Below are 18,829 nucleotides of genomic sequence, written 5' to 3'. Positions count from 1 at the left end.
TAGTCCTCGGATATGATCTCGCTGGAATTTTTGTGTTGTTTGTGATAGAGAAAGATCATGGATTTAAAAATAAAAAAATTAAAAAAAATATATTCGATGCGTCTAATTAATCCATTGTAATTTGTAAAATTGGATAGGATCAAATTCAAAGTATGGAGTATTTATTGATAATTTAATATTATTAAAATAATATATAAAAATAAATAAAAATCTTTAGACATGTGCTGAGCTTCCGCGTGCCCCCCGTGATTCCTTTTAAAGCTTCCATTTTCTCTCCTAACCTTTCACCATTTTCTCGCCCCTCTCTCGTTAACCGCAGCAAATGTATCGATACAGAATGGATAACTCGATGGATATTTAGCCGAATTCTTCTGAATTTTGAGAGAAGGGAGAATCTCCAGTGCTTCAGGTAATAATCGTTCGAATATTTCATTGGATTCGAATGTTTTTGTTTGTTCTGTTGCTAGTTTTTAGTTAATATGTATGTATAAATGCTAGTTATCGGAGTTCCATTCTTATTTCGATGTAATTGAGGTTTCGTGATTTGAATTTGTTTGGTTTTTATTTGATTCGATGATTATATATGTTCGTTTGGTGTGATTTAATCTGTTTACGGACTTGCCATCTATGAGCTGAGATTGAATTATGATTATATTTGCATATTGATAAGTATTTGATTTTGGAGATGTGATATCCTTTTTACTTTACTTGATTTGATACCTCTTTGAATCCATTAGTAGTTCTGAATCTAACGCACATTCGATTGAATTTCCAGGTGCTAGACTGAATTAAATTCTCGATCGTACGGAAAAAGTGGCTTAAGATGTCGTCGTCATCTCTGCTATCACCGAATCCAGCAGTGAATTCTGACAGATCATTAACTAGAAGAAGGAAGAAGAAGGGAATTCAGAGCCCAACTGTCGGGGAGAATCTCAACAACGCTTTTCAGCAGCAAAATGCGCCTGTTCAATGGAAATCCGACGCTCAGCACCAAATCTACACCTCCAAACTGCTGCAGGCGCTGCGCCAGGTGAAGCAGAACAACGGCTCATCGCCACAGAAATCAGCTTCGAGGCGCGTGCACGAAGCAGCGGACAGAGTCCTGGCCGCCACGGCCAAGGGCCGGTCCAGGTGGAGCCGAGCCATGCTCATGAACCGGCTCAAACTGAAGTTCATGAAAAAGAACACCACCACGAAACGGCAGCAGTCCGTGATGACGGCAATCACCAGCGGAAACAGCAGCCGGTCACTGAAGAAATCGAAGGTGAGCATTCTGCGCCTGAAGTCGAAGAGTTTGCCAGCAGTTCAGCGCAAAACGCGCATTCTAGGCCGCTTAGTCCCCGGCTGCAGGAAACAACCATTGCAGGTGGTGTTGGAGGAGGCCACTGATTACATACCCGCGCTTGAAATGCAGGTATATGACATTCACATACCCACATGTATATTCTTCAATCAATGAATCGATTTGTCGCATTTGAATTCAATAATCTTCCATTGCAGGTACGGGTAATGAGCGCTTTAGCAGAGCTACTTTCTGTTTCAGGCTCTTCTTCTAGCGACTCCATTAGTGCTGGTGGGCTTACTCAGTTCCACACAAGCAGGCCTCCCACTACCTGATATGTATTTTTAATTATTTTTTTTCATTTTCCTTCCTCAATGAATGAATATTCCAATGTGAAATTTTTTTTTTTTGATTAAAAAAAAAGGGTTTGTTTTGTACTAAAAAATGGTAATATTTGGTGAATTTGGGGACAATTGGGAGCAAATGATTTGGGTGAGGTGCAATGAATCCAGGTCACGATCTTCTTTATTCACGTGGTGGCAAACTTTGTAAATTTTGAAATGAAAATGGTCGAGTCTCGAATCTTTCCCAATATATTAAGCAAAAGGAAAGGCTAACATACCCCTAAGAAAGCGCATATAATCATCTGAAAATGTACTCTTTGTTCCATTTTTTTAAATTTCTGTGGGCAAATGGAAATGAATGGCTCGCACGTGGTTTGTTACTTGTGAAATTATTATCATCAAAGTTGATCGACTGACTAGTTTATGGCTTTTCATGCCCTACGTACGTTTGCTTTTGCTAATTGAAATTCCATTTTTTATTACCAAACTGGGTCGTCGTTATAAATATATAGTTTCTGTATAAAAACAAAAAAGATTACGCGGTGGTCGTTCTAAATAGTTTCTGTATAAAAACAAAATTATATATTGAATAAAAATATGAAATTCCAACTGCCTAAGTGATTTCTTGGTGGAAATTTTTGATTCACCAATTTTAAATCCAAACTATCGAAATGCCACGTGTAACTACGTTTGGAAGATTTTTTATTTTTTTTAACTTTGTCGAGATTATACTATGACAAGGCATCATTCGGGAGAAATCCAACGTGGATTTCAATTGAATGTTTTTCCTCTGTTTTTCGAAACTAACTCCTATGTAATGAGACACTTTTTAATTTATTTATCTAAAAAATATTTATTTTTTAGATAAATATGATTAAAACGATTATTTTTAAAATAAAAATATTTTACATATAAGCAATACGTAATATTTATATTTTACATGTTGCCCATGATATAATGCTAGTTATATATATTATAATAGATAAAACTAAAGGTCTAAAATGTATAAATCTTTTGTGATCATATATAGATCGAATCCATAAATTATAACCAAATAAAAAGTGAAAAAAATTAAACGAGAGATCCAACAACCACTACTCTCTTCTAGAAGTGTTCATGGTTTGGTTAATCGACGGGATCGAAATCGAAATTTCGTTTCGAACTGAATATCGAATCGTGAAAGTTTTCGGTTTTCTATATTTTCGATTTGGTTATGCTTTTTCGGTTAACCGAACCGAACATCTGACCCATTTAAAAAAAATATATTACTATTTCATAAAAGCCAACAATAATGATATCTTCCAACATACCAAAACTAGCTGTTACCCTACCAGTAGTAGAAGATGTAAGGATTGATATATAAAATAACTTTTTATTGGATTGATAATCATATAAGGCAGATGATATTTTAGCCATTTGCATTAAGCTCAAACTTCCTTCTTGCATGCGCCCCCCAAACTTCCTTCTTGCATCCCCCCCCCCTCCCCCACACCCAAAGCGCACAATCGTTTGATTGAGTACGCTACCAATCGACTTATACCTCCTGTTTCTATGGTCTTCTCATTCAGTTCAAAGTCTTGATCTGAAATTCCATATCATCATCTCTTTATGTTTGCTACCTATACTTATAAGCATAGTTTGGTACACATGATAGAATAAACATGTGATATATAATATAAGGATAAGTTAAGGATAAATAAGATGTAGGATATTATATATTTAATGTTTGATATGATTTTAATAAGAATAATTAAATTTATATATTAGATTGTAATGACAAAATTAACTTTATCATAATAAATTTTATAATTTCAAGTTGTTGCTTGAGTTCATATTTCTTCTTATTTGTTCATGCGCCGACAGTGCTTGCATGATTTATTTATTTTTACCTAATTTTTTATATTATATAATATGATAATTGATCCATTGATTTTGTGAGTCAAGTCAAGTATCAATTTTTAAGATTAATCAAGTGATACTAATAATTTTATTGATATTCATAAAAATCATTTATATACTTATCTCGAGTTCATTTATATAATTATCATATTGTATAATATATATAAATAAATAAAAATATTTATTTGATGGAGTGGTGAAATGAGAGAACGATAATGTTTAAGATTTTTATATATTGAGAGCAATTAAGTTATTTGTGATTTTTTATCATTAAATTAAATTTATCAAATGGATATAATATCCTTGTATAAAATTATTTATCACGGGCTTTCTAAAAAAGTATCAAATTTGGGATAAAGAGGATTATTTATCAATCTCTCTCTTATCCATTGTAACAAACTATACCTATAATGTTCTATTTATATCATAGTATATATCTATATATACATGTATATGTATATGTATATGTATATATTGAAGATAAGTATTGACGCTGGATCTAGTATGATTGACATATGAATTATAAAGTTATAATTGTGAGAGGAAAGTTGTTATTCTTTTATTTTTATCTTTCCTTTATTTTATAACAACTTTTAGATCTTTAATTTGATGTTAAATTTTCAAAAATTACTAAAAAGTGAAGATTGAAATGAATGTTTGATTATGTTGAGTGTTTTTTTTCTCTATAAATTAGTAAATTATGGTTGTTGTTGGCTTTTATGAAAATAATGGTAAAGACTTATTTGTATTGTGCATGAATTTGTGATTTGTGGTCTGTGGATGTATTATGTATTTATGTTAATGTCTTATTTGTGTCTTGTATTCAAATCAAAGATAGTAATGTATTTAACTTTTTTTTTTATATATGTTTTGAATTAGACGTTATTTTAAATATATTGAGTTAAAAAGTTAGATATTATATTTAAATATATCAACACTTTATTCATGTTTCAAGTTACATTATAACTTTTGTGATTTTAAAATTATTTAATTAAGTCATTCTGGTATAATAATTAATAAATATTATAAAAATCTTATGTATTTAAAATAGGTAACTAGGTAAGTAAACTTAATTACTTGAAATTGAAATTTTAATTGATTGATTTTATTATATTGTTTTTTTCTTTCAAATACTTATTATTTCTAATAAAAAATTTGGATGAGTCATAAGCTTATCTCAAAAATGGAAATTAAGTAACTATAAATTAAAAAATTAATTTTTCAAAAAAAAAAATCGATTAACCGAAAATTCGAATCATAATTTTGATTTTTAACCTAACCGAACCGTTTAATTCGGTTCTGTTTTTTGTTCGGATTTTGAGCAAACCCCCGGCCCTCTTAACTCCACTGCTGTTCTTATATCTTAAATACAAACATACACATNTATATATATATATATATATATAGATCGAAGTAGCTTATAAATATAAATTTGAGGTCAGCTCCTGCTCGATCACTCATATTTGCATTAATTTAGGTGTCATACGTACATTTATGTGCACATGCACTGCTACCACATGAATTTTGCAATATTCTCTGCCTTTTCTTTTTGTTTGAATTCGATTGGTTCAATGAATACATATATAGAAAACTTCAATTTGGCTTATAAATTAAAAATAAAAAATAAAAGAGATGCGTATAATGAAACTAATAAAACCTTAAACAACTTAGTCTGTTTAAGGTTTTATAATTTTAAAAATATAAACTCCTGATTTTTAAAATTTAATTTTATACTTGTAAAAATGTGTATATTATCTACACTCTTAAAAAAAATTCTACACTTAGCATTATGTATTTTTTTTGTAAACGTCGTGGATAAAAAAACATAATATGAAAAAAATTGATCATAATCAAATATAAAGCCACTAAGAAACCCTATCGTAAATCGACTTATTAAAGTTTTGGTTTACTACTTTAATTTATTTTTTTAGGTTTGTTGGAATTAAAATTTTATAATGATTACATTCTAATATGTAGTAAAGCAAGGCAGCTAGATATCGTGATTAGTTTTGAATAAGATCTATCATTTAAAATTTTTTGAAAAATTTTATCAGTTGTGAAGCTGTTTGGTCTTTAGATTTAAGAAAAATTATCTAAGTAAATATTGAGAAATCAACAACAATCACTAATGTGTATTTCATTCTTCATAAGCTCATTACTGGTATTAGACCAAATAACATAATTGCATATTGTAAGGTCAATTCTACTACCAAAAAAAATGAAAATTTGAATTATTTCTCTTTTAATAAAGTAAATTTGTATAAAAATATAAAATACCTATAAAACGAACTCTTAACCACAACGTAACAACCATAAAAAAAAATGGAACAAGGAACACAAGATCTTATTTAGAAAGAGTAGGTCTCTTATGAGACGGTCTCACGAATCTTTATCTGTGAGACGACTTAACCCTACTGATATTCATAATAAAAAGTAATACTCTTAGCATAAAAAGTAATACTTTTTCATAGATGACCCAAATAAGATATCCGTCTCACAAAATACGACCCGTGAGACCGTCTCACACAAGTTTTTGCCTAACTTCAAACAAACCCACAAACTCTATTTGGATTTACGCATTATCCCCTCATCATTATATATTTAATTCTGAATTTAATATTTGATAACTATACAGAATCAAACAAAAACAAAATATGCTTTATGTATCTATTATAATCATAATACCAATATGATCAAGTTTGAATCTTAGTTTAGGGGGCAAGTTTAATATTTTCCATTATAATCACGCTCTAATGTTTCCAATTCTAACATGTTTCCACAAAATATATAGACTTAGCTAGGTAGATCGAATGGGCGGAATACCAAAGTAAATTTTGGTTAAGAATAAAGCTAAGATGAAAATACACTATATCGATGATCTTATTGTTAGAGTGGGCGTCCAGCAAGTCAATTTGTGTTTTGGACTTTAATTATTTACTCTTATAGAAAAATAATCTTTATTTTAATAATATTTTACGATTTTATTAAATTATAGTATTTACTTTTTCTGTATATGCATGCAAGCTGTATAGATAAAGCTCTTGAATATATTTTAGTGCCATGAAGTCTATCTCGCAACATAGATAATGAAATTCATTAGAAAGTATTCTGTATATTTTAAAGAAGTTTCTAGTCGAATCAGCAGTCTAAAATATAAATAAAAGACGCTAGTGCTCGAGACTAGCATATGTGATGTAAACGTTACGTTTCATTGGTGGGGGTATGAAGATGTCCAATCATACGGATGAGTGCTCATTTGATGAGGGACTGTACAACTACCTCTCTGACTTTCCAAATGGTTATCACTTATCGAATCGAAAAGTCCTTTGTTATGGTTGTATACTATTAGTCCTTAGATACGGGACAATATGGAGGCTCTGCGTACTAGCATGTACTTTGAATCATTCACCGACTTCGTTGATGGCCATCAGGTTGAGAGATTGGGTGTAGTTTCGAAATACGTATGAGTCAATACATTGCATTCGAGGACTCACCGCTCTCCTACAGGTAAAAATATCATATGTGATCTTAAGAGTTAATAGTACAAGAAATCTCTTGTCAGAGTAAGACATTTGCATTGTGGAAAGATGTTTATTTAATTTCCCATATCATTTCACTATAATTACTCAAAGATACATTACATCGTTATTGAATTCATTTACAACTCTCGATGTATAATTTGTTGCATATTCGATAAGGATATGAGTTTAAATGTCATAACTATACGTTAATCATAATTTATTGGTTCTTATAGGAGCTATCATGATACCTAGAGGATCATGGAGCGATGCTAATGGATGTTCTTACCATGATCTGATGGGTGAAATCAATCTTGAATTCTAACGTTCTTGATCAAGGGGTTAATAAAAATTTGGGCTAATTGGGGTAAGTCCGAATAAGAATAAATATTTTTCTGAATCACATAAAGTTTTGAATCTATGTCTAGCTATATCTCTTAACTATTGAGGGTTACACAAATATTGAATTTTGCGTTACTGTTGAGATAGTCAAATTCAACTAGTTGAATTTGTCGACTGTAGTTTGATGGATATGGTTCGATCTAGAATGAGATTCATTAAATTTCCGCCATATGTTTAGGGATTTGTGATAGAGACTGAGGCAGTGTTGTTAAACCAATTCCATACTGAAGCAATGGATAAAAAACCATATGAGATGTGGATGGAAATGCCTCCCAAATAATCTTTTCTAAGAATATCGGGATGTCTTGCTTATGTGAAGCAGACAGTAGAAGACAAATTGGATGGTAGATCCAATTTGTGTTACTTTGTGTGATATCTGTCACGCCCCAGAACGGGGGTTGGTTGACACCGACGTTGCTTTCAAAGTTACATTCGAAAACAACAAGCCTCAGAAGTACAGAATTTTCAGAAACCAGTCTTTTATTCATAATACTGAATATTCATTGTCTGATACAACTCAAATAATAATGTTTTACAGCGGAAATGTAAAATCAAATATAACATCGTCTTAACAATGCAGTGGACTACACATAAATTAGAACTGATAACAACGGTCTCCTTCACCAGCCCCAGAATTGAATCTGCTCTTCTTCTTCTAGCTTTTCTTCCTCGTTCTTATCTGAGATGGGTTTGGTGGGTGAGTGATATGGTTGTCACTCAGTAAGCAGGGACGGGAATAACTCCCAGTTTTCAAACACCATTTTTACAGAAACAAAAATACAATAATATACAGAAAACTCTTGTTTCCAGAACAGGAATCAGAATTCAGAAATCACAGTATTCAGACAGAAATCAGAATTAGTAAGCACTGAGCACGTTAGTGAATTTCATGGCTAAACTGATATCAGTCCCCTATATGTTCTCTCCTCTAAGGGGTGAGGCCAGAATCAGAATCAGAATTCAGAAATGTTCAGAATATATATTCCTACCATTAGTTCACTAGGTAGTTTCAGTGCTTCAAAATCATATATCATATATCAGAAATCAAACATTCAGAAACTGTACTTTAAAACCGGAATTATCAAACTGATTTCAAGATATTTATACATAAGCCCACTTACAGTAATTTGCTAAAAATTTCGGTTGAATTATGTAATCTGCTGATGTCGCTACTGGTTTCTACAGCTTCGAAAAATGCACTCTCTTAACTCTAATTTCAAGTGATAATTTTAAGGTTTGTGTAACCCATTTCAGAGACTTGAGGGTGATATTTATAGGCCAAATTCTGACTGTTGGACTTCCTATTAATGGTCATAATCTGTCATGATGTGCCATTAACAATCTTTATTCCATTTTAAATGCTTCAGTTACAAGTTCTAATCTGAATCAGTAGCTTATCTGCTGAAATCTCGCTACTGAACTTCTTCTGCTGCTGGATTCTGTCTGTTGGATTCTATCTGCTGGAATTTTGTTTGCTGGAAAATAACATCTTCTGAAATATTGGCTGCTGCTGGAATTGTTAGCTTCTGCTGGAATTTTCCATTGCTACTGAATATTGCTAGCTACTGCAAAAAAATGCTAGCTGCCGAAAATTCGGGTTCTCACATCCCTCCCTCTTTATGAGAAGTTTCGTCCTCGAAACTTGGCTATACATGATTTTCAAAGAGATAAGGGTATTGTGCTCGCATCTTTTCTTCCGACTCCCAAGTAGCTTCTTTTTCGGTGTGATTGGACCATTGCACTTTGACATATGGAATAGTTCGTCGTCTCAGCACTTGGTCCTTGTTATTCACAACTTGAATCGGGATTTCTTCATATTTCAGCTCTTCATTTAAATTTCCCTCAACCAACAGGGGTCCAGCTTCCAGAATATGACTTGGATCAGAAATATATCTCCTCAGCTGCGAGATGTGGAATACATTGTGAATTCTTGACATGTCGGGTGGGAGTGCTAATCTATAAGCAAGTGTTCCCACTTTCTCAAGAATTTCAAATGGTCCGACGTATATGGGATTCAGTTTCCCAGTCTTATTGAATCGGACTACACCCTTCATGGGTGACACTTTCACATAAGCCTTTTCTCCAACTTCAAATTCCACGGGTCTCCTTTTCAGGTCAGCCCAGCTTTTCTGTCGATCTTGTGCAGCTTTTAGTCGCTCTTTGATCATAACAACTTTATCCACTGTTTTTTGGATCAGTTCGGGCCCAACGATGGCTTTTTCCCCTACTTCATCCCAATATAGTGGTGATCANTCCACGGGTCTCCTTTTCAGGTCAGCCCAGCTTTTCTGTCGATCTTGTGCAGCTTTTAGTCGCTCTTTGATCATAGAAACTTTATCTACTGTTTTTTGGATCAGTTCGGGTCCAACGATGGCTTTTTCCCCTACTTCATCCCAATATAGTGGTGATCGACATTTTCGTCCATATAGAGCTTTGTATGGTGCCATTCCAATGCTGCTGTGGTAACTATTATTGTATGCGAACTCGATTAAGGGCAGATGTTCGCTCCAATTACCATTGAAGTCCAGAGCACAAGCTCTCAGTATATCCTCAAGAGTTTGAATTGTCCTCTCTGTTTGGCCGTCGGTTTGAGGATGATAAGCCGTACTAAGAGTAACCTTAGTCCCCATAGCTTGTTGAAAGCTCTTCCAAAATCGAGATGTAAATCTAGGATCTCTGTCTGATCGTATGCTAGCTGGTACTCCATGTAATCGCACGATCTCATTCATGTACAAGGTGGCTAGCTTGTCTAAATTATAGTTCATGCGGACAGGTAATAAATGTGCAGATTTTTTGAGTCTATCTACGATTACCCATATTCCGTCATGAACTTGTCTCGACTTTGGTAAACCAACTACAAAATCCATGGAAATATGTTCTCATTTCCATTCCGGGATTTCTAATGGTTGAAGAAGTCCACCAGGTCTCTGGTGTTCTGCCTTGACTTGCTGGCACACGTGACACTTAGAAACAAACATTTCCACGTCCTTCTTCATTCCACTCCACCAAAAATTTTTCTTCAAATCTCTGTACATCTTGATACTGCCAGGATGGACTGAAAATTTTGCCTTATGTGCTTCGAACATTACTTCTTGTCGAAGGTTATCGATGTCTGGTACGCACAATCGTCCTTTCATCCACAAGATTCTTTTATTATCCGTTTCGAAATCTGGTGGTTTCCCTTCTTTGGATTGCTCTTTCAATTTCACCAAAACGGAATCTCTATCTTGACTTATCTTGATTGTCTCTTGAAGACATGATTGTGCTGAAAGTGATGCTAGGATCACCTTACTCGTATCCTTTATACTTAAAGCATCTGCTACCTTGTTGGCTTTGCCTGGGTGGTAGCTTATCGTCAAGTCGTAATCCTTCATGAGTTCAATCCACCGTCTTTGTCTCATATTTAGTTATTTTTGAGTGAACAAATATTTGAGACTTTGGTGATCAGTAAAAATCTCTCACTTGGCTCCATAAAGATAATGTCTCCAAATTTTTAGCGCGAACACCACTGCAGCTAGTTCGAGGTCATGTGTTGGGTAATTCTGTTCATACGGCTTCAACTGCCTTGACGCGTATGCAATCACCCTTCCCTCTTGCATGAGTACACATCCTAAGCCTCCTTTAGTTGCATCACTGTAGATGGTGAAGTCTTTGCCGTCAGTTTGCAATACCAACACCAGAGTGGAGGTAAGCTTCTTCTTCAAAGTCTCGAAGCTTTGCTCACATTCTTCACTCCATTGAAATTTAGAGTTCTTCTGTGTGAGCTTGGTGAGGGGTATGGCTATTCAAGAGAATCCTTCAACAAATTTTCGATAATAGCCTGCTAATCCCAAGAAGCTTCGAATTTCTGTCACATTCTTTGGTCTAGGCCAATCTGAGATTGCTTTAACTTTCTTAGGGTCCACAGATACTCCTGCTGCTGATATTATGTGTCCCAAGAATGTGACGCTCTCTAACCAAAATTCGCATTTCTTGAACTTGGCGAACAGCTCCTTTTCTTTAAGCGTCTGGAGGGTAAGGCGAAGATGTTCCTCATGATCTTCCTTACTTTGTAAATACACAAGGATGTCGTCTATGAATACAACCACAAACCTATCAAGGTAAGGTTTGAAGACTCTATTCATGAGGTCCATGAATGCTGCGGGGGCATTGGTCAGTCCAAACGGCATTACCGTAAACTCGTAATGGCCGTATCTCGTCCTGAAGGCTGTTTTAGGAATATCTTCTGCTTTGACCTTCAGTTGGTGATAGCCTGACCTTAAGTCGAGCTTGGAAAAGACTGTAGCTCCTTTGAGTTGGTCAAACAGTTCATCTATTCTTGGAAGTGGGTACTTATTCTTGATTGTGATCTTATTCAGTTATCTGTAATTGATACACAATCTCATGCTTCCGTCCTTCTTCTTTACGAACAGGACAGGAGCTCCCCAAGGGGATGCGCTTGGTCGGATTTGCTTCTTATCCAACAATTCTTGAAGTTGCTCTTTGAGTTCTTTTAATTCCGCTGGGGCCATTCTGTATGGTGCTTTTGAGGTCGGTGCAGCCCTAGGAATCAAGTTGATCTCAAACTCCACTTCACGATCGGGGATTGTGCCCGGGAGTTCTTCAGGAAAGACATCCGGAAACTCTTGTACTACCGGAATCTCTTCTAGTGCAAGTGCAGTTTCTTGTTTTACCTCGCTTAACATGGCTAGGTAAACTTCTTCTCTACTTTTCATGGCTTTCCAAGTTTGAGAAGCAGGAAGAAGAGTCTTTCGTTCTTTGGTCTTGCCATGAAACAAAATTTTCTCTTGGTGTGGAACTTGGATGGTTACCGTCTTTCCATGACATTCTACTAAAGCATGATTATTAGCTAACCAATCCATCCCAAGAATTACATCGAATTCCACCATGTTTAGTTGAATCAGGTTTTCCTTGAAACTCTTATTATCTATGAGAACACCAATATCCCGATATAGAGTGCGAGTTTCTAAAATTCGATTTGCAGGAGTTGCTAGTCTATATGGTTCTTCTAAGTTATCAGGCTTAGCTCCTAACTTCTTGGCAAATCTCTTAGACATGAATGAATGCGTAGCACCACAATCAAATAACACATAAGCAGGTATGTTATTGATCAAAATTGTACCAGCTACGACATCATTGGAGTTGTCAGCCTCTTCTTGAGTGATAGCATAGACTCGAGCATTTGGCTTGTTCTCTTTAGGCTTGTTTGGTGTTGTTCCACCTGCTGGACCATTCCTTGGATCTGGAAGAGGGCATTGAGCAATGCGATGGTCCATCTTTCCACAACGGAAACAAGCTCCAGAATTCCTACGGCATTCACTAGTGTGAGTGAATCTACAAGTTTGGCACTTGACTCCCTCTTTGCTTGATTGAGAAGGAGTGGTTCCTTTAGATGGAGAACTGGTGAATTGGTTACTTGAAAACCTAGGCTTCTTGAATTGTTGGCCCAGTTGGTACTGGCTTGACTGAGGACGTTTGAGTTTGTTCTCAGCTTCACGCCTCTTAATGTCATTCTCAGCCCTGATGGCGGCTCCCATCAATTCATCAAAACTATTGGGCTCGATAACCGCAAGGGCAGATTGAATACGGCTGTTCAATCCCTTCTTGAAGCGATGTATCTTCAAGGTCTCGTCTCCCATGATGGTTAGGGAGTAAGTTCCCAATGAATGGAACTTGGATGAATACTCCACCACTGTCATGTTTTGTTCTTGAACCAAGCTTTTAAATTATGACAGCTTCTGCACTCGAATTGTTGTCGGAAAGTACTGTCTCAGAAATGCCTCTCGGAACCTTTTCCAGGTGATAGGTCCCGTCCCTAACATAGCTGGTGAGACTCCTTCCCACCATTTGGCTGCTCTATCCACAAGAAAAGGTGTAATCACATCTACCCTGATCTCTTGTGGAACCTCAAGGAGTCGAAGATGATTCCCCACCTCCTTCATCCAATTCTGTCCGACCTCAGGATCAGAGCTTCCATTGAAGTTTGGGACTCTTGCTCTTCGGAGAGCCTCATAGTGCTGCTTCGTCCCATTCTGAGCTGGAGGTGGTGGCGGCGGCTGGTTAACATTAGGGTTGACAAACCCTTGTAACGTGGTTGCCACAATCGTGGATATAGCCATCAAATCCAATTGGCTGAGCCCAACTGCTGGTGGTGGTTGTTGTTGTGCATCTTCGTCATCGCGGTTGTTGTTGCGGTTGTGGCGATTTCCATAACGAGGGTTGCGATTATTTCTTACTGGTCTTCCGTCCATTTCCTACACATATGGAAGTTCTAAGGTTTTGGCAGAATATAGACTAAACAAAGGAAGCACAATGATTGAGTAATTGCTCAAAATTTAAATATGAAACCAATGAATAGAAATAACTTTTATTGATTTCCCAAGAAAGTGCAATTACAATAGAACTTCGAAAATGAAAACAGAAATGCAATTGGAACAAGTGTTATTACAAAACTACTACTGATTGTCTAATCTATCACTTATCCCAAATCCAAATCAATAGGATCCTCTTCTACTTCTTCTTCTTCTTCTGGATCCTCTTCAGGTTCATCTTGGTTGTCTATTACTGCTTGTAGATGTTCAATATGACCATGCAGAACTGCATTCTGGACACTAATTACTTCAACCGTGCTCTGCAACTCATGAATCTGAGCATTAGTCTACTCACTATACTGGTTATGCTTGTAGAACCCGGAAATCAGATTACGTATAAGTCATGCATAATTCTAGCATTTAAATTAAAATAATTTTATTGCATGAGTATTTAAATTTAATTATTTTATGCAGTAGTTTAATTTTTATATTTTCAGTTAATTTAGTGAGGCCGGACTGGAGTTGGAGTTTTGAGATAAAATTTAAGATTTTAGAAATCATTCCCAGAGTTTATTTTAGCTAGCAAATAAGTGGATTTAAGTTAAAAGGAGGTATAAGGAATTATTTAAGCAACTTGAGGTAAGTAGGAAATAAGTTCATTTAGGTTCCATAATTTTTGGGGTTAATTCACTAAATTAATTAAAGGATAGGTAAGGCTATTAAGGTTTAATAATACACTAACTAAACAATATTTTCCCTCCATTTATTTGATAAATTTAGGCCACCCCTTAGTGAGACAACAATTCTATGCCAACTCACTTTTGACCCTTTCCTTGTCATCCATTAGCATGATAATCTTTTCATTTATTAATCACCCTTAATTAATTAATATTAGATCAATATCCTAACCTAGTCTAGCATGTAGAATCGGCCACCCCATCCATTTCCCCCTCCAACAAACCATTTGATATCAAGCAATTCAAAATTTAAAAAGAGAGAGACTTGGTCATACCCTTTGTATCCCTTTATTATTGGATCTCCCTCACTCTCCTAACCATTTCCCCTCCCCCATCACCGAAATATTGAGAGAATTTCAGAGAATTTTCGTGGGTTTAGTGAGGAAAACCGAGAGCTCTTAAAGAAAAATAATCGAGTAGCAAGCAAGAAAAAAAACGCTTCGTCTCCTCCGCGCCGCATCGTTGCGTTTCGTTCGTTTTCTTTTCAAAACAAAACCAGGCATGTTTATATTCTTCCTTACTATTCAATCAAGTCATATTAATACTTTTAAACATTCTATGATCTTCATTTCCATGGTATAACCGAAATATATCAAGAACCTTTCAAAAATAAAAGATGCAGATTTCAGCTCTTCCATTTCACGCTTCACGGGTTCACTTGTTTTTGGTGTTTCAGGTGGATGGCTCGTGTCCAGGCTCACTAGGCTGCATCTAGACCCGTACTAGGGTGTGTCAAGACCATGTTGGCCCATTCAAACAAGCCCCATGCATGCTAGAAACCAAAAATGACAGCAGCTCTTCATTCTTGCCATTGAGTTTCGAATTTTTGTGTTGCTGTCAAAAAGTGAAATGGATCTGATCTTGGCTGCCCTAAGGGCTATAGCCATGGTTAGAACCTCTCCTTGTAATGTCTAAGAAGTGACCAAGTTGTTCTTTCCAGGATTGGTCCATGGTTGCATCGGTTTTAAAATCAAAACACTAGAACAGCCCCTCCCCTTTCTCGGCCCCTTTTATTTTCCAGCAAGTGTAGTTGAGTTGTATGGTGTTAGTGTGGATCTTGGTTGGCTCTTTAACCATTAGCCATGGTTCACACCATGCCCCATGAAGTCTAGATCATGCCATGGTCAATCAAATAGCTNAACGAAACCAGGCATGTTTATATTCTTCCTTACTCTTCAATCAAGTCATATTAATACTTTTAAACATTGTATGATCTTCATTTCCATGGTATAATCGAAATATATCAAGAACCTTTCAAAAATAAAAGATGCAGATTTCAGCTCTTCCATTTCACGCTTCACGGGTTCACTTGTTTTTGGTGTTTCAGGTGGATGGCTCGTGTCCAGGCTCACTAGGCGGCATCTAGACACGTACTAGGGTGTGTCAAGACCATGTTGGCCCATTCAAACAAGCCCCATGCATGCTAGAAACCAAAAATGACAGCAGCTCTTCATTCTTGTCATTGTGTTTCAAATTTTTGTGTTGCTATCAAAAAGGGAAATGGATCTGATCTTGGCTGCCCTAAGGGCTATAGCCATGGTTAGAACCTCTCCTTGTAATGTCTAAGAAGTGACCAAGTTGGTCTTTCCAGGATTGGTCCATGGTTACATCGGTTTTAAAATCAAAACACTAGAACAGCCCCTCCCCTTTCTCGGCCCCTTTTATTTTCCAGCAAGTGTAGTTGAGTTGTATGGTGTTAGTGTGGATCTTGGTTGGCTCTTTAGCCAGTAGCCATGGTTCACACCATGCCCATGAAGTCTAGATCGTGCAATGGTCAATCAAATAGCCACTGGGACGATCCATGACAGCAAACGTAGCAAAACACCACACGCATGCAAGGGTGCTCTCGGGTGTGATTTTCGGTTGAGTTAGGGTGTGATGCAAATTGTGGCTGACCTAGGGCCCTTAGCCATGGTTCAAATCATTCCTTAGGATGTTGGTAAGAGGTTATGGTCGGTGGTTCAAGCCCAATGGCCATTAGCCTCGCAAACGACGCAAGGAAACCAAAGCACAGCTGCTGTATTTTGTGGACAGCAACTTGCTGCTGCGGTTCAGTGGCTCGTTCGAGTTCTTGGTTGGCTTCAAGCCTATGGCCTTGGACTGGACAGTGCCTCATTGATTTAGGAAGGTCATGTTTTTGACCGTTTGTGATTCGGATCATTTTAGAGGTCGTACGAGAAATTACTGTGCGATGTGTTAAATTGACTCTCGAAAGAGCGTTTCATGTTTTGGCCTCCATTCACCAAAATTTTGGCCCTTGTAATTTTAGGAACATTATTTCATCATTTTAAGTGTATTTTAATCATGACTAAATAATGGTTGGGTGTTGGTTCGGGTTGGCACGGAGTCATGATTAAATACGAAGTCGTTGGGCGTAATTTTCTCGTTTTTGGATTTAATTACAAAGTTTTGTCAAGAAAATCATTTGCATATTTTTCATGTTAAATTTAGGTCGCATCGAGCCTGGGAACGATCCAATCCATGTGGTTAAATAATACAGGATATTTCATTATGCCAGTTAATTATATTACGTGCATAAAAATATAAAATATTCACTTTTGAGATTTATGCGATATTGCTTGTGGCCATTTCACTATCATGGGATTATTATTTCATCCGGTCGCCAGTTACTGGTCAGTTCAGTTTGTACCACCCAGTATACTGTGGCATTAGTCTGATCAGACGTACATTACTTCACCCGATCGCCAGTTACCAGTCCGGTCGCCAGTTACCGGTCAGTTCAGTGCAGGGGCCACTTGTGTAGATCATAATCTCAACAGAAAATTTATGACATGTTATTTATGACAGAGCTCGATTGAGCAAGTATTTCACTTATGATTTTTAGTCAGTTATGCACGTATTATAATTGCACATGACAAGTTATTTTCACATTATGCCTCATGACATGATATTTTTATTCCCATGCAACTTTATTATATTATTTACTCGTTATTTACGATATATGCATGCTGAGTCTTTAGACTCACTAGACTTGATTGTTGTAGGTACTGATGAGGTCAGGACCGAGGGCGGGGACCAGTGAGCTAGCCTGGGTCGGCAGTAGTGGAACCCGAGGACCTCATTTACAGCACTTGCCATTTTTATGTTCAAACAATTTTATCAGCTGTTGGATACTTTAACTTGTTATTTTGGCGAGTAATGATTTCTTCCGCTGAGATTTTGAACTTCAAACTTTACTTATCAGTTTATTTTATAAATGAGACATTTTAATTATTTGAAAAGAAAATTTTTAATTCCGCAAATTTTCAAACACGAATTTTCGGGCCATTATAGCTGGTATCAGAGCAATGGTTCTGTGAAGGTTTGTACTACTACTGACCACGAGAAGCTCATGAAGTCACGTATTCGGTCTGTAAGTTTTACATTTACGCATTTCGTTACAGCATGAAATATTTTAACAGCATGTTTTCATGAAATGTTTTACGTCCAGATTTTTATTGTTCAGTATTTAAATTTAATTAAATTATATAGAAGTTATGCATGTTGGTTACATATGGGTTATGTATGGAACAGTATGCCTCCTAGACGTATTCTTGAGCATACGAGAGATGATGAGCCTCGCCAGGAGGACAGAGAGGAGCCGAGGAAGGAGAGGAACGGACCTCCACCCCCTCTACCTGACATGAATGCCCAGATGCTAGCTGGGATGACTCAGTTCTTCGCGCAGTTTGCGGGGAACAATGCTGTGGCAGCCAGGCCGACAGGGCCCGAGGCTGTATACGAGAGATTCATGAAGATGCGTCCGAAGGAGTTTTCAGGGACATTGGACCCCATGATTGCCGAAGGCTGGATCAAGTCCCTCGAGGTTATCTTCGAGTTCATGGAGCTTGGAGATGCAGACAGAGTACGCTGTGCTACATACTTGTTCCGAGGAGATGCCCGCTTATGGTGGGAAGGAGCATCAGTAGCCCTGAACTTGGCTACACTTAGTTGGACGCGCTTCACGGAGGTATTCTACTCCAAATATTTTACTGAACAAGTGCGCACCAGGCTGACCACTGAGTTCATGAGCCTGAGACAGGGAGATATGACTGTTACGGAGCTTATCCGTAAGTTTGAAAGGGGTTGTCATTTTGTGCCCCTGATCACGAATGATGCTATAGCCAAGTCGATGCATTTCTTGGTGGGTATACGGCCGATCTTGCGCCGTGATGTTAGGGTGTCTGACCCTACTTCTTATGAGGTCGCTGTCTCCAAAGCCCTAGCCGCAGAGCAGGATTAGCGTGATATTGAGAGAGATCGCTTGGGGAAGCGACCAGTCCAGGTACCACACCGCCCTCCTCCTCAGCAGCATCAGCAGCAGAACAAAAGGCTT

The 18,829-nt window shown here is 36.8% G+C and overlaps 2 protein-coding genes across 3 annotated transcripts; one reads left to right on the top strand and one right to left on the bottom strand.

Annotated features, from left to right (window-relative positions):
• Nucleotides 1-234: 234 nt before the first annotated feature.
• On the top strand, nucleotides 235-1,789 carry LOC140980290 (transcription factor bHLH148-like). 2 transcript variants are annotated; one of them, XM_073446033.1, is made up of 3 exons: nucleotides 235-409; nucleotides 776-1,414; nucleotides 1,501-1,789. In XM_073446033.1, the coding sequence occupies exons 2-3, from the start codon at nucleotides 824-826 to the stop codon at nucleotides 1,615-1,617; spliced, it is 708 nt and encodes a 235-aa protein (XP_073302134.1). In that variant the 5' UTR covers nucleotides 235-409; nucleotides 776-823; the 3' UTR covers nucleotides 1,618-1,789. The 2 variants fall into 2 exon arrangements, with proteins under 2 accessions (XP_073302134.1, XP_073302135.1); XM_073446034.1 differs by having other exon boundaries at nucleotides 235-418; nucleotides 783-1,414.
• A 10,014-nt stretch (nucleotides 1,790-11,803) lies between these two features.
• Nucleotides 11,804-13,144, bottom strand: LOC140981675 (uncharacterized). Its single transcript, XM_073448093.1, has one exon. It carries the CDS (start codon nucleotides 13,142-13,144, stop codon nucleotides 11,804-11,806), a length of 1,341 nt encoding a protein of 446 aa, XP_073304194.1.
• Between the last annotated feature and the right edge of the window lie 5,685 nt (nucleotides 13,145-18,829).

This window comes from Primulina huaijiensis, chromosome 7 (genome assembly GCF_012295235.1).
Source record: "Primulina huaijiensis isolate GDHJ02 chromosome 7, ASM1229523v2, whole genome shotgun sequence".
Classification (NCBI taxonomy): domain Eukaryota; kingdom Viridiplantae; phylum Streptophyta; class Magnoliopsida; order Lamiales; family Gesneriaceae; genus Primulina; species Primulina huaijiensis.
This window is presented reverse-complemented; position numbering and strand designations above follow the sequence as displayed.

Bases quoted from the DNA above. Each gene is read 5' to 3' on its own strand.
- LOC140981675 (XM_073448093.1), bottom strand. From the start codon at position 13,144: ATGACAGTGGTGGAGTATTCATCCAAGTTCCATTCATTGGGAACTTAC.
- LOC140980290 (XM_073446033.1), top strand. From the start codon at position 824: ATGTCGTCGTCATCTCTGCTATCACCGAATCCAGCAGTGAATTCTGAC. The intron at 1,415-1,500 runs GTATATGACATT...CTTCCATTGCAG, and splicing joins TACCCGCGCTTGAAATGCAG to GTACGGGTAATGAGCGCTTT.